Source organism: Passer domesticus, chromosome 21 (assembly GCF_036417665.1).
Source record: "Passer domesticus isolate bPasDom1 chromosome 21, bPasDom1.hap1, whole genome shotgun sequence".
Taxonomy (NCBI): domain Eukaryota; kingdom Metazoa; phylum Chordata; class Aves; order Passeriformes; family Passeridae; genus Passer; species Passer domesticus.
In genome coordinates, this window is record NC_087494.1 from 1981531 (window position 1) to 1993524 (window position 11994).

General features: G+C 42.3%; 1 protein-coding gene and 1 long non-coding RNA gene across 6 annotated transcripts in view; both read right to left on the minus strand.

Moving 5' to 3' along the window:
• Positions 1–9819, minus strand: part of EPS15L1 (epidermal growth factor receptor pathway substrate 15 like 1) — a 45687-nt gene extending 35868 nt beyond the window's left edge. Inside the window, exons 1-9 of one of the 4 annotated variants that reach the window (XM_064396603.1) lie at positions 9686–9819; positions 5564–5605; positions 5256–5345; positions 4973–5020; positions 4223–4318; positions 3568–3630; positions 2591–2716; positions 1038–1097; positions 485–721 (exon numbers count right to left, since the gene is read on the minus strand). In XM_064396603.1, coding sequence (XP_064252673.1) covers positions 485–721; positions 1038–1097; positions 2591–2716; positions 3568–3630; positions 4223–4318; positions 4973–5020; positions 5256–5345; positions 5564–5605; positions 9686–9715 — 792 coding nt within the window. In that variant the 5' untranslated portion in view covers positions 9716–9819. The remainder of the gene's footprint in view (positions 1–484; positions 722–1037; positions 1098–2590; positions 2717–3567; positions 3631–4222; positions 4319–4972; positions 5021–5255; positions 5346–5563; positions 5606–9685) is intronic. The other 3 variants (XM_064396602.1, XM_064396604.1, XM_064396605.1) reach the window with 3 other exon arrangements.
• Positions 9820–10241: 422 nt separating this feature from the next.
• Positions 10242–11932, minus strand: LOC135284841 (uncharacterized). Of its 2 annotated transcripts, XR_010349955.1 has the most exons (4): positions 11710–11932; positions 11286–11457; positions 11084–11165; positions 10242–10510 (listed from the first exon to the last, which is right to left on the minus strand). It is a non-coding gene; the product is annotated as an uncharacterized LOC135284841 (long non-coding RNA). The 2 variants fall into 2 exon arrangements; XR_010349956.1 differs by lacking the exon at positions 11286–11457.
• Positions 11933–11994: the final 62 nt, after the last annotated feature.

The following is an 11994-nucleotide window of genomic DNA, read 5'->3' on the forward strand; positions in this document are numbered from 1 at the left end:
AAGTCCTCATGCTAATAGCAGGAGATTTAGAAGTAGATTAATGATTTCTTTGGTATTAAAGCAGATACACAAACAAAACCTTTCTATGGTTCCACTTTCTACATAAAGTGAAAATTCCCCCTAAGTTTTGCTACCTCGTGGTCACTGCTTAAAATTCATCCAATATTCTTCCAAGTCTCACCATTCTCATTTCACCCTCTCCACCCAAATCACCCAAACACATGAGGCAGAAATCAAAAAAAATGTATTATTTATTTTTCCTACAGCTTACAAATACACAGATCTACAAAAATAAGAAAGAAAGGCATGTACCTGTGCTGGTTTGACACTGTGCTTGGGAGACAAGCTCCCTATGCTTGTCTCATTTCACCCTCTCCACCCAAATCACCCAAACACGAGGCAGAAATAAAAAAATGTATCATTTATTTTTTCCTACAGCTTACAAATACACAGATCTACAAAAATAAGAAAGAAAGGCATGTACCTGTGCTGGTTTGACACTGTGCTTGGGAGACAAGCTCCCTATGCTGTTCAGACTGGTGACACTGCCGTGGGAAGGGGTGGAACGGAGGCTGTCTTTTGGGGGAGGACTTGCAGGGAGAACAGGAACTGCACCAGGAAAGACTGATGTCTTCTTTCTTTTAGAAGGTGGTATGAGAGAAGGGGGCAATTGTGAAGGAACTGACTCTTTCTCAAGAGCTCTATAAACCAAATGCATTGCCTGAAAGGCAAAAAGGTCACATAACATTCACAGTTATTAGAAAAAGCAGAAGATCTTCCTGTGTCAGTCATTTACATGTTGGTAAAACAAAGACAGTAAGACTAGAAATGTAAACTAGAGCAATTAATTTTGGATGTAATTCCAACAAGTTTAATCTTGACACAGGCAAGATGGACTTGAAGAAGGTCATTAAATAGCTCCACGTGAACAATTTAGATTGGAACAGTTGACTGTAGCACAGAAAGCTGCAAAGTTTTTGAGAAAGAAATGAGCTCTGACAGACTAGACCGTGATTTGAGAATTTAAAACAACCTACCACAGCAAATTCATCCTTGTCCAGGTGACCATCTTTATCAATATCACTGAGATCCCAGACCTACAGCAATTAAGATTAAAAAATTATTTGCAGACCAAGTTACACTTTATATATTCACTGTATTAACACGACCTCTAAAGACTCCTCATAGATTTTGGTGAAGATCATATTAATTATACTACCTATCTAAAAATTCTCTGATGAAACAGACTGGATTAGAGTTTTCTGGCCACATGCATCAACACTGGCTCTAACAAATTCTGGCTGCAACTCAGGCAGGTTTTTCATCTTTCTATGATGCAATTAGAGAGTCATCAAGCTGAATAAAAACATTCAGAGGTGGCTTTCAGAACTGCCCAGAGGGTGTGGGCTAGCAGGTCATTCAAATTCCTCACAAGAAAGTTCAACAGAAGATTCAATACATCTCTAATTCCTATTCCATTCCTAGATGATTAGGGTTTTCTACTAAAAACTAAAATTATGTGCAGCTCCCTCTGGCCCCTGACTTTCCTGTTGGAGAGAATTTAAGCATTTATCAACTTTAGTTCATTATTAGGTGAGGCACAGTCAATGAAACTTGCAGAAGATACTCAGAGAGATACAAAACTTTGTGAACTCCAACACTGTTTAATCATCAATATGACCTGGGGACAGTGGAGTCCACAAAAAGCCAAGACTTGAGGCTCAGTTGTGAGAACTCTGCTTTTTCACTGGACTCTTGACAAATTTAATTAGTCCTTTGTCCATTTCCTCAGTGCCTTATCTTGTCCACAAACTTTTCTGGAAGAGGCAAAAGCTTCCTGAATTTCTATTGTGACAATAATGAGATAAAATCTGAAGCCTTTTAAGACTTCACAATACTCAAGTACAGAATTAAAACAAATCATACTTATATTTTGCAGATAATACAGAGCAAGAGGCACTTCTTCCTGAAGAGATAAAAGTATGTAATGCAGATAGAACTCTGACACAGAATGTACTCAGAAATATCAATATGCAAAGCATTAAAGAACCTGTTTTTAATGGGGGCAGAAAAATACTTTAAGGTCTGCTTCCCTTGTAAATATACAGTGGATGCTTAAAACTCAGACCTTGGAAGTATTTATAAATACACATGAAAGAAAAATCAACTTGACAGTTTGCACTATGAATAAAGGAGGATATTTTAAGGTATTCTCCTGTACAAAGAGAGAAAGGATTTAATGGTATATCTACTAATTCATATTTGTAAAAATGACAAAACAGCAGAATCTAATGTCCTAACAGCTATTATGATTCAGGAAAGCTTTTTCTTGTTTTTAAACAACCAAAATCAAATTTCCACTTTAAATGTACAGAGAGACAATGAAGCCAATCTACTCTAGGGTTGAAATTACTACTCTTACTCTCATTTCTAAGTGGAAGACTTTAGAGTCTTATTGTTCCTGCTTTATAGCATGCACATGATGCAAAACCTCAGCCAAAACCTGATCTCTGTTGATAAATTATATTTTTAACATTGCAATTACGAGAAGCTAAACAGAAACTAGTTAAATCTAAACAACTTAACTTACCCTTCCAAGGATATCAAGAGGTAGCTTTGAATTCATCAGTACTGGTTTTACTTTGTCTCCTGAAAGTAAACCATTTACTGGCAAAAGGCTTTCAAAAATACCATCAAACTTTGCTTTTTCTTCCACCTAGTTGGTAAGAAATAGTCTGAATAAGTAAAAAAGTGTGTCTGTGGGAGTGATGAAAATGAGATCTTGCAAGAAATTAAGATTGGTCAGTAATGTATTCATCTTAAATTTCCAAGCTTTCTTGCAAGTGCCACTGTACTGTGTTTAAATGTAAACCCATAGAGAAAGCTTTGAAATTAGGCTCCTAAATCCAAAGGTTATGGTACCTGGGAGATTTTACCATGCAGCAGACAAGGTGTGCTTCTGTTTTAAAGTAACTTTGATAAACTCTATAGAACTAAAACTTATTCCTCCCATTTAAAGAACATATTACTACAAGGTGGTTTGGTTTTTTGTGTTTTTTTTTTTTTTTTTTTTTTAATTTCTACCTTTTGGAAATGTTTGGAGTTGAAAATTACCTAAATATAAATATTCCCACATATGCATCAAAAGTTATTTTTTCCAAATTATATATATTTGCTTGTATCATTGAATACTAATTAGAAACTAAGAACTCAAGCTTTAAATTAACAGTTCAGACTGGATGTGGTGAAACACTTTGCTGTTCCCAGTGGGGTTCCTTTATACAAACAAAGTGCCTAATTGTAGGATTCTGGAAGAAATCCAGGCAGAAGATTAAAATTCATTTTCTTAAAAACATCCCACCAGTGGTTGTCAAAGGTTGTTTAATACTCATTGCATATCTAAAACTACACCTTGGTGCTCTCTATTGTGCACAGGTCTGCACAGAAAGGGGGGACTTCTGAAATGGGAAATACATTTGGGACAAAATTCTCCCACTGGGAAAATTACACACATGAAAAATATTTACTTCTAAAAAATGGATGGAATGTGCTCTCTTTTACACTTACCCTAACAGCCCAGTGAGTCTCTGTTGAGGGTGGTGTGATCAGCAAAGGACTGCTACTGTCATGCTAAAAATGAGAAATTTATTTATTTATATATATAAATAGATATATATACATACTTCTGTCTCTAGTACTTATTAATTGCACTGAGTTTGAGATGGTTATGGACATGAAGCTTAACTACATTGAGGAAAATGGCTGCACAGGTACCTAAACAGAAGTCACACTCATTTTATATCATTACAGTACTGGAGTAAGGACATCCAGCAGATGCATTCAGTGTCCAAACACAGAACCAAGACAAGCCAAAGAGGCTGTGCTGCAGCTAGGGCAGGGCAAAGCTGCAGCAATGCCTTCTACTACTCATTCCTGTTGAGCCAGCCCCAAAATAACCTTTTTTCTTTCCTTTGTTTTCACGAATTCAGAGTTTAGCCACATCAGCTTCCTGACCAGACTTAAACTCACTCTGGTTTTGCACTCCAGGGATGGGCTGGTCTCTTGTCCCTCAGCCCTGGCTGCTGTGCCCTAAGGAACTGTTTGACAGCAGCCTGAAGCACCAGAACCATGACATTTATGAAACACAAGATCACTCCAGTGTTCCAACTGAAGCCTTAATTCTCACACAACACATACCTGCATTTAAGTGGACACTACTTACAAATTTAGGAGGTGGCACAGTCAAATTGAGACTGCTCAGGTTTACATCGTGGCCGTTCTGTGCACATGCCACAAGGCGCAACGCAACGTAGAAACCCTACAAACAATTTTGTTTTCTGTTAAAAACCAGTTTCAATCATAAAAAATAACCTGCTTACCATTTTTACTAACACTCTATATGTGCAATTCAGAAAACCCCACCTGTACAGCCCCATAATGGCAACTACCCCTTTGCTTTTAAGGATGAGTCGGGAAAAATTTTACAGTGACAGGAAACAAAGAGGAGAAAACTGGAAGTTGGTTTATATGAAGAACTCTCTCCTAATTAAAATACAACATTTTTTCTTAAAAATTAGTAATGTTTTGAAAGAGTTCATTTGTATCTACAAGTAACTTGCTATTTGGAATTCCAAGCCATTTTTAGTAAAAATGTTAGATTTTTTCATGCACAAAAGTCTTCTAAAATCAAATCATAGTTTTCATTTGTGACTCAATGACTGTGTACCTACACAGTACACATGCCAATTATTTACAAAACAAAGAGATACAGAAAATCAGAACCAAACTTCTCCTGCAGCCTCACTGAGTAATACACTTGGATATGAGCAGTGTTGGGGACAAAACTCATCTTGTAAACAAAAACTCAACCCTGAAAAAGATAAAGAAAACTGCTAGTGGTACCAGGGCTTGATTGAAACAAGGCTCATCTGGGAAAGGTAATACAGGAAGTCTACATGAACATTTCATTTACCTGTTTATCTAAGTATCCTTTACCCTCTGGGTCAGCCAAATCCCATATCTGTGGAGATACAAAAGAAAAGCTGCTGTGAATTTCAAAGAAAACTTAGCTCAACAGTTCCTACTATATGTCTTCTTAAAATGTTCATTCAGCTTTCAGGTAATGACACACAATGTTACTGAATTGTCGAGTTAACAACAAAAATGTTACACAAAAAACAAGTTTTCTTATTAAATTTTTCCTTTCACTTAAAAGAAGTGTAAAGATACTGCATTGTCCAATTCCTTCAACTTACTTTTCCAAGGATGATATCAGAGAGACCAGATTTTTTAAGAAACAGAGCAGCTTCACTTGCCCCAACTCTCCCTGTGTATGTTGGATCTACCTGAAGGAGAAAAATTAACATTTAATTGAAACATGGCTGTTGTGAAAGCAGGTCTAAGAAATGCAATGTCTCTTGCCTCTAGGTCAAAAGGAGTTACAGAAACTGCATCACCACTCAGAATTCACACAGTTTTAGCACTGCAGTGGGGAAAAGAAAGAGAAGGAAATCTTGGGGAAGAAGATACAGCACTTTATTTTTACTTCTTTTTAAGAACATACCTGTTTGTAATATGTTTCATATATTGGATTCCCAGTAGAAAACTGAAACACAAGTAAGAAAACAGAATAATCAACAATCAGAATTGATAGGGAAAGAAATGTATAGCACTTTGTGTATCACTTCTATCAAGAACCTGAAATGGTGTGTTCATTTGCTGTGTTACAAACTGGACACTTGAAATCTAAGTGTGGATAACAGTGATCCACCAAGACCACAGACTGCTGTCATCTCTTAGAACTTCTCATTCATCAGGATTCCTACCTCTCCTCACACTGTTACTTAGTGACACTACACAGGGATAAGGTTTTGAAGAACAGCTTTGAATTATTTGCTGAAGTATTTCAGACCTGAGTATGAGAAGGACTGGTAACAAAGGTCAAGCTTTCAACACAATGCTGACCTGACTACCTACTGCACCATGTACATCCTTACAGAATATTTTCAGCAGACAATTATACACACACACACACACATAGTGCCTATGTTAACATATTTTCAAGACGAGGATCTTAAACTGAAACAGAGTAAACAAAAAACCAAACCAACCAAAAAAAAAAAAAAAAACAACAAAAACCAACAAGGCAGCTGGAACGCCAAAAGCTGCAGAAGCCCCAAAAGCCATGTTCTCACACACCTCCTAGAGCTGCCACGGGAGATCTAGCCCTGTGCAGCTTACCCTGTTCTCCCCAAAAACCAGTCTGGTCAAAACCAGTCCTTAGACCACTCAGGGCCTTAAAAAGCAAGCAACAACACAACCCAAGAAAGATGTCAATGAGCAAAACACAGAGATGTCACAAAAACTGCTTGGGATAACCACTCTCCACCTCCAGGACAACCTGAAAAGGAGTATTTCACACTAAGTCCCATCACTACTGTGTCCCCTCCCAAATGTCACCTCCTTCCTTGTCATCCTCATGGATTTCCAGATGTTCTGCTTACTCTGAGAGGAAGGCAGGAACATGAGGAAAGAAAAGAGCAATCAAGAACACAAAAATTTTATTTTACACCAAGAGAACCTTCTTGTGAGTTTACCATAAACATGCTAAATCTAATTTAAGGAGCTATCCACAATAGCTAATTTCTCTGAACCAAGCACAAGCAAACACTGACTCTCTGAAGATTACAGCTCTACTTGAACAGAAAAACCCTGCATTTTCACAACAGTTTCCTAAACATCTTAAATGTACTTCACTTATATCCATCAACAAAATAAGCTGCTGCATTTTCCAACATCAACACTCTCTGGAAGCTCTCGCTCTCCCTGATGGCAGACAGGATTTCAGAAGGATGCTGCAAACATAACTCATAAATCTGACAATTCTTTGTGCTGGCATGTAAACGATCAGCACATCTAAGCACTGAGTTCCTGTCCAAGCAGGAAACACATCATTCAGAGAAAAGGTGGAAGTAGGAAATAGCCTGTTCCACTCTGAATAACACCATGTTTTCAGCCAGCTCTCACCAAACTATGCACCTCTTGTTTATTCAGCAAGCTCAGGGAGTCAACCACCAACTCCAAGCTCCTCTAAGTGATGCAGTGAGTGACCTGGAGCATGCAGAGACTGGATTCCTACCAAGACACAGAGCAAACTGCTCCAGCAGCAGGACTGAATGATCTCACCCCATCACCAGACATTCCTGTCACCCCCATTTGATATTGTCAGCCATGACGTGGAGCTGACTTACCTGGCAGAGGTGGCAGGGAGCCAGGGTGATGTGCCTCAATGCTATGAAATTTCTTCTACAGCAAATTATTCACCCAAGCACTGCTGAAAAGCACCTCAAGATCAATTCTCTACTTGCAGAATTTTACAAAGATTCAGTCTTTCTGACCGATTTACCTAAATGACTGCATCTCTGTGATGAAGCAGACCAGACAAAATGGGTTCAAGTGACAAAAATAGCACAGCTCTCTATCCACCCGTCACCACACGTGACGACACCACCATCATTCAAGAGGATTCTGTAATTTGGTGACATCTGCTCATGAAGGACCAACCCAAGACTGCCAACACTGGCAGAGACACCAATTTTGAAGAGTGCACTGTTGACGACATCGAAGCATAACCTGTTAGAGAGGTTCAGTCTGACTAACAGTTATCCACCCCGTGGCTCCTATGCCTGCTCTGCACTCCCCAAAACATCACCTCTGACCAACCCAACAGACCCTTCAGAGCCCTGGTGCCTTGCTGTTTAACCTCCAAGCTGACCTCCTGTTCAGAAGGTGAAGCCTTGAGCCTGCACACTGTGTTTGGATGGATATTGCTCCAAGATCCTCCATGCAGCTCTGGCAAAAGGGCACGAGTAAGAACCTGCCACCAGAACAGTTCATTCTCTTTCCTGAAGTCATCTCGGGGCCACAAAGGCCTCTGGATCACATTGATTAATTAAAATAAATTATTATTAGGATAAATGATTAGTGAGAAAATATTTTAAGCTGCTTGAATTACCCATACTGTTTGCAGCTCTTAATATGTTATTTCACAGCTTTCTGAGTGGACATGCCTCAGCTTCACAACACACATACCCTCTCCTACTCTGTCTAATTCCATTTCTGGCATTTACTCTAATTAACACACATCTCCTTAGTAATTACAAAACTGAGGCTAATAGAAGAGGAAGTTTATTACTTTAAAGGGAATTCTATTTACAGCTAGATGACTCTTGACAGTTCAATATATGAAAACAAGTTTTAGAACTACAATGCTTCCACTGAATTAGCTGGAAAATACTATATGAAAATAACATATATGTTTACAGAATGTGGTCTTAGTCCCCCTAAACATAACATTTTCTATCAAAAAGAATACCATTGATGCCAGTCTCTCAGAGATCAATGAGAATTTAAACAATAGAGAAACTGGATTTCTAGAGGAAGTATTTGATAATTATTTGATTTTTACCTTTTTCTATAATGTGTTATAGAAGTTTCACAACTACAAACCCTTTCACATGCAGAGTTTATTTGACTTACATATTTTGCACCACATTAATCACTTGAAAATTTTTGATGACAGTTTGTGTGCACATGGATGTTCTCAGGTGTTTCTGAATATGATCACTTAATCAAACTGATGTTAATCAGGACTTGCCACAGAGAAGCTAAAGAGCAGTACATGGTCTTGGTAAGACACACAGCAAGTTATGTTATCCAAGCATCACATAACTCCACTGAGAGATAAATCTTTAGAGTATCACAACTCAAAGATCATTACTAAAAGGAAACTGACATATTTAATTAATCTGAACTACTAATATGAGTCACTCAGAATGCCTGACTGGCCTAGGCACAGTATAGAAAATAGTTTTGGTTTCAAGACATTGAAGGTAGTGGGGTGGTTGATTTTCTTCTGCTTTAAAGCAAATAAGTAAACTGACTCTCTTCACATGGCTATGGAAAATAATAAACAGCGATCACACTGCTCAGGCTTGAGTTATTTGGGTGAGAAATCAAATTTAAAAAAAAACTTGTAACAACAGAAATGAACCCAGGGATCCCAAGCATTCAACCAGAGCTGGAAACAGCCTCTCCCAGGGGTCAGGGGGAAGCGCCCTGCCCTGCAGAAGCTTCTGCTCCTCCTGACAGGCGAACACCTCCCGCTCATCCCCCAGCCCCTTCCCGGTGTCCCCGCTCCGCAGCAGCCCCTGAACGCCGCGCACGGTCACGGCAGCCCGCCACAACACCTCGGCACTTCCAGGCGGCATCACCGCCCCGGCACCAACAGGAGAACGGGCTGACGGCGGAGCACCAGCCCTCCTGCCTCCCAGCCCCTGGCCCGCGGTAATCCCGGCGGCTCGGGGTGGGGAAGCGCCAGGAGACCCTCAGCCCTTCCGCAGGGACGCAGCGGCTCCAGGGCCTCCATGAGGGGAGGGCTCGCGGCCCCCCAGCAGCACCGCCCGGGCCCGGGGCAGAGCGGGGGCCGCTCGCCGCCCTTGCCCCGCCCGGCTCCCGCTCCCCGCCGCGCCCCGACCCTTAATTCCCCGCGGGCCGAGCCCTTCCCGGCACGGGGCCTGCAAGCAGCGCCAAATCCAGCCCGGCTGCACCGGGCTACGATGCGGCCCCGCTGCCGCGCTCGCCGCGCCCGGTGCGGAGGGCCGCGCGTCCCCAGCAGCGCCGGTACCTGCTGGCTGAGGGGGATGAGCGCCGCCATCTTCCTCCCGCTGGGTCGGGCCGCGGCCGGGGCGGAGCGAGGGGCGGGCGGCGGCCGGGCCGGGCCGGGGAGGCGGCGGCTGAGGCGGTGCTCGAGAGCCGGCGGCCGTGTGGGGGCCCGGCGGCTGAGGAGGTGCTCGAGAGCCCCAGCAGCGGCCGTGTGGGGGCCCGGCCGGAGCTGCTCGGCGGCTGAGGCGGTGCTCGAGAGCCTCCAGCCACGGCCGTGTGGGGGCCCGGCCGGCGCTGCTCGGCGCCTGAGGCGGTGCTCGAGAGCCGCCGGCCGTGTGGGGGCCCGGCCGGCGCTGCTCGGCGGCGGCTGAGGCGGTGCTCGAGAGCCCCAGCAGCGGCCGTGTGGGGGCCCGGCCGGCGCTGCTCGGCGGCGGTTGCCGCTGCGCGGAGTCAGCCGGTCATTTAGAACGGAAGAGACTTCTGAGGTCATCGAACCCTTGAGAGATGACCGCCGTGTCCAGCAGATCGCAGCACGTCCTGTCGCTCCTTGAACACCGCCAGTATCGGGGCTTCGCCACCAGCTCACAGCCACATCGCACAGAAGGAGCGAGGTTTGGGTGAAGGCAGAGGGCCGCCACCCCAGAGCTCACGGCACAGCACCGTGCCCACACGGCTCTGGAATATCTCCAGCGAGGATTGCGGTCTGTTCCAGCGCTCGGTCGCTGCGCAGTAAAGAAGTTTTTCTCATATTCAGGTGGTTTGTGCCTGCTGCTGCTTGTGCCATTGCTGGGCCCCTTGGTCTATGCTCTGACCCTTCCCTGCAGACACTGACAGAGAGGATTCCTCTCTATAATATATATTGTAAATATCATTCCCCATTGCTCTGTCCCTTCCTGAGTCATCTTTGCTTTCTAATTTTTTTTTCTTGAACTATTGCTCAAAGTACTTTTCCTCCATAGTCCTTTCTCTCTCCTGCTATTCCTCAACCTACTTCATTTCCCTTTCAGGACCATGGGATTCTAATTTCATTTGTATGAAATGTATGAAACCAATAGTTTCTCAGTCAGATTAGACAAAGAATCTTTAAAATGTGGACATAAAGAATGAAAACACCCATGGGAATTTCACGTTCATTTCTCCCCACGTTCTACCTCCAAAACATTTTGCATAAACCTCAGCATCTGTTATTCAGAAATTGTAAAAAAATTGTGCCTTCCTCCGTCACTTTGGAAGGAAAACAGAAAAAAATACAGGAAGTCTGTTATTTTAAGAGAACAGATCTGGTTACCCATCCAATTTGGTTTCCATTTCCCCTAGGATGAACTACGTGTTTGGAATACAGTCAGGCAAAGAAAGTGGCTCAAGGTGTTCCCCTAGCTAGGAGAAGGAAATTATTTATAATTACACTACAGCATCATACCAGTCTGCATTATTATTAGTCTTCATCCCAAAATTCAGGTCCTCAGCACTAGTTCCACCATGGGTTCAGGGTCATCCCAATCCTTTAAAAGGCACAGGAAAATTAAGAAAGGAAAATTAAGAAAGCAAAACCAGTGCACAGTTCAACCATATTAAAAAGAAATTAAATAATCCACTAACAGAGAATAAGGAGAACAATTTACCTCAGGTCTGATTTAGATCATCAGTTTGGTCATTTAGATAATAAATTCAGATTCAATCATCCCAGTCCGTGGGTTTCTTTGATCATTAATTTTCCTCAGTGGTAAACAATCTAAATAATCTTGTGGGTTGCCAGATGCATTTTGTTATCAATTTTTATTTCATAACTCTGATCTGGAATTTTAATCAAAATATATAACTGGAGTATATTGCTGTGCATATCTGTCAGCCAGGGTTTTAGAGATAGCAAGGGAAACTTTTTAAGAACCTTAAATTCAAGTTTAAGGCTTACAGCAGAATGATATCAGTAGAAAGTGCTAGAAAACTAACCCAGAAAAACAAATAACTAGGCAAAACAAAAAATATCCATGGCATAAGCTCAATAGCTATGTAATTGTATTACAACTATGTAACGATGTTAGATACCTTACACCAAATTTCGCTGTGACACGCAAAGCACAAGTTTCACCACGTCCCTGGAAATGCCACACAAGTACAAAGGGCGGGTAATAACCTACAATATGTGGTTTCAGTGAGGGGTTTTAAGGCAAATCCTGCGGAATGAATGAATTAATTCCCAGCTCGCTGCGATAATCAGCAAACCGCGCGTTCGTGAGGATCCCGGTGCATGCTGGGACATGCAGTCGGGGCGCCGGCTGTCGGCGGCTGCAAGCCTGCTTGTGATTGGCTGGCGGCGCCGAACCGCTGCTC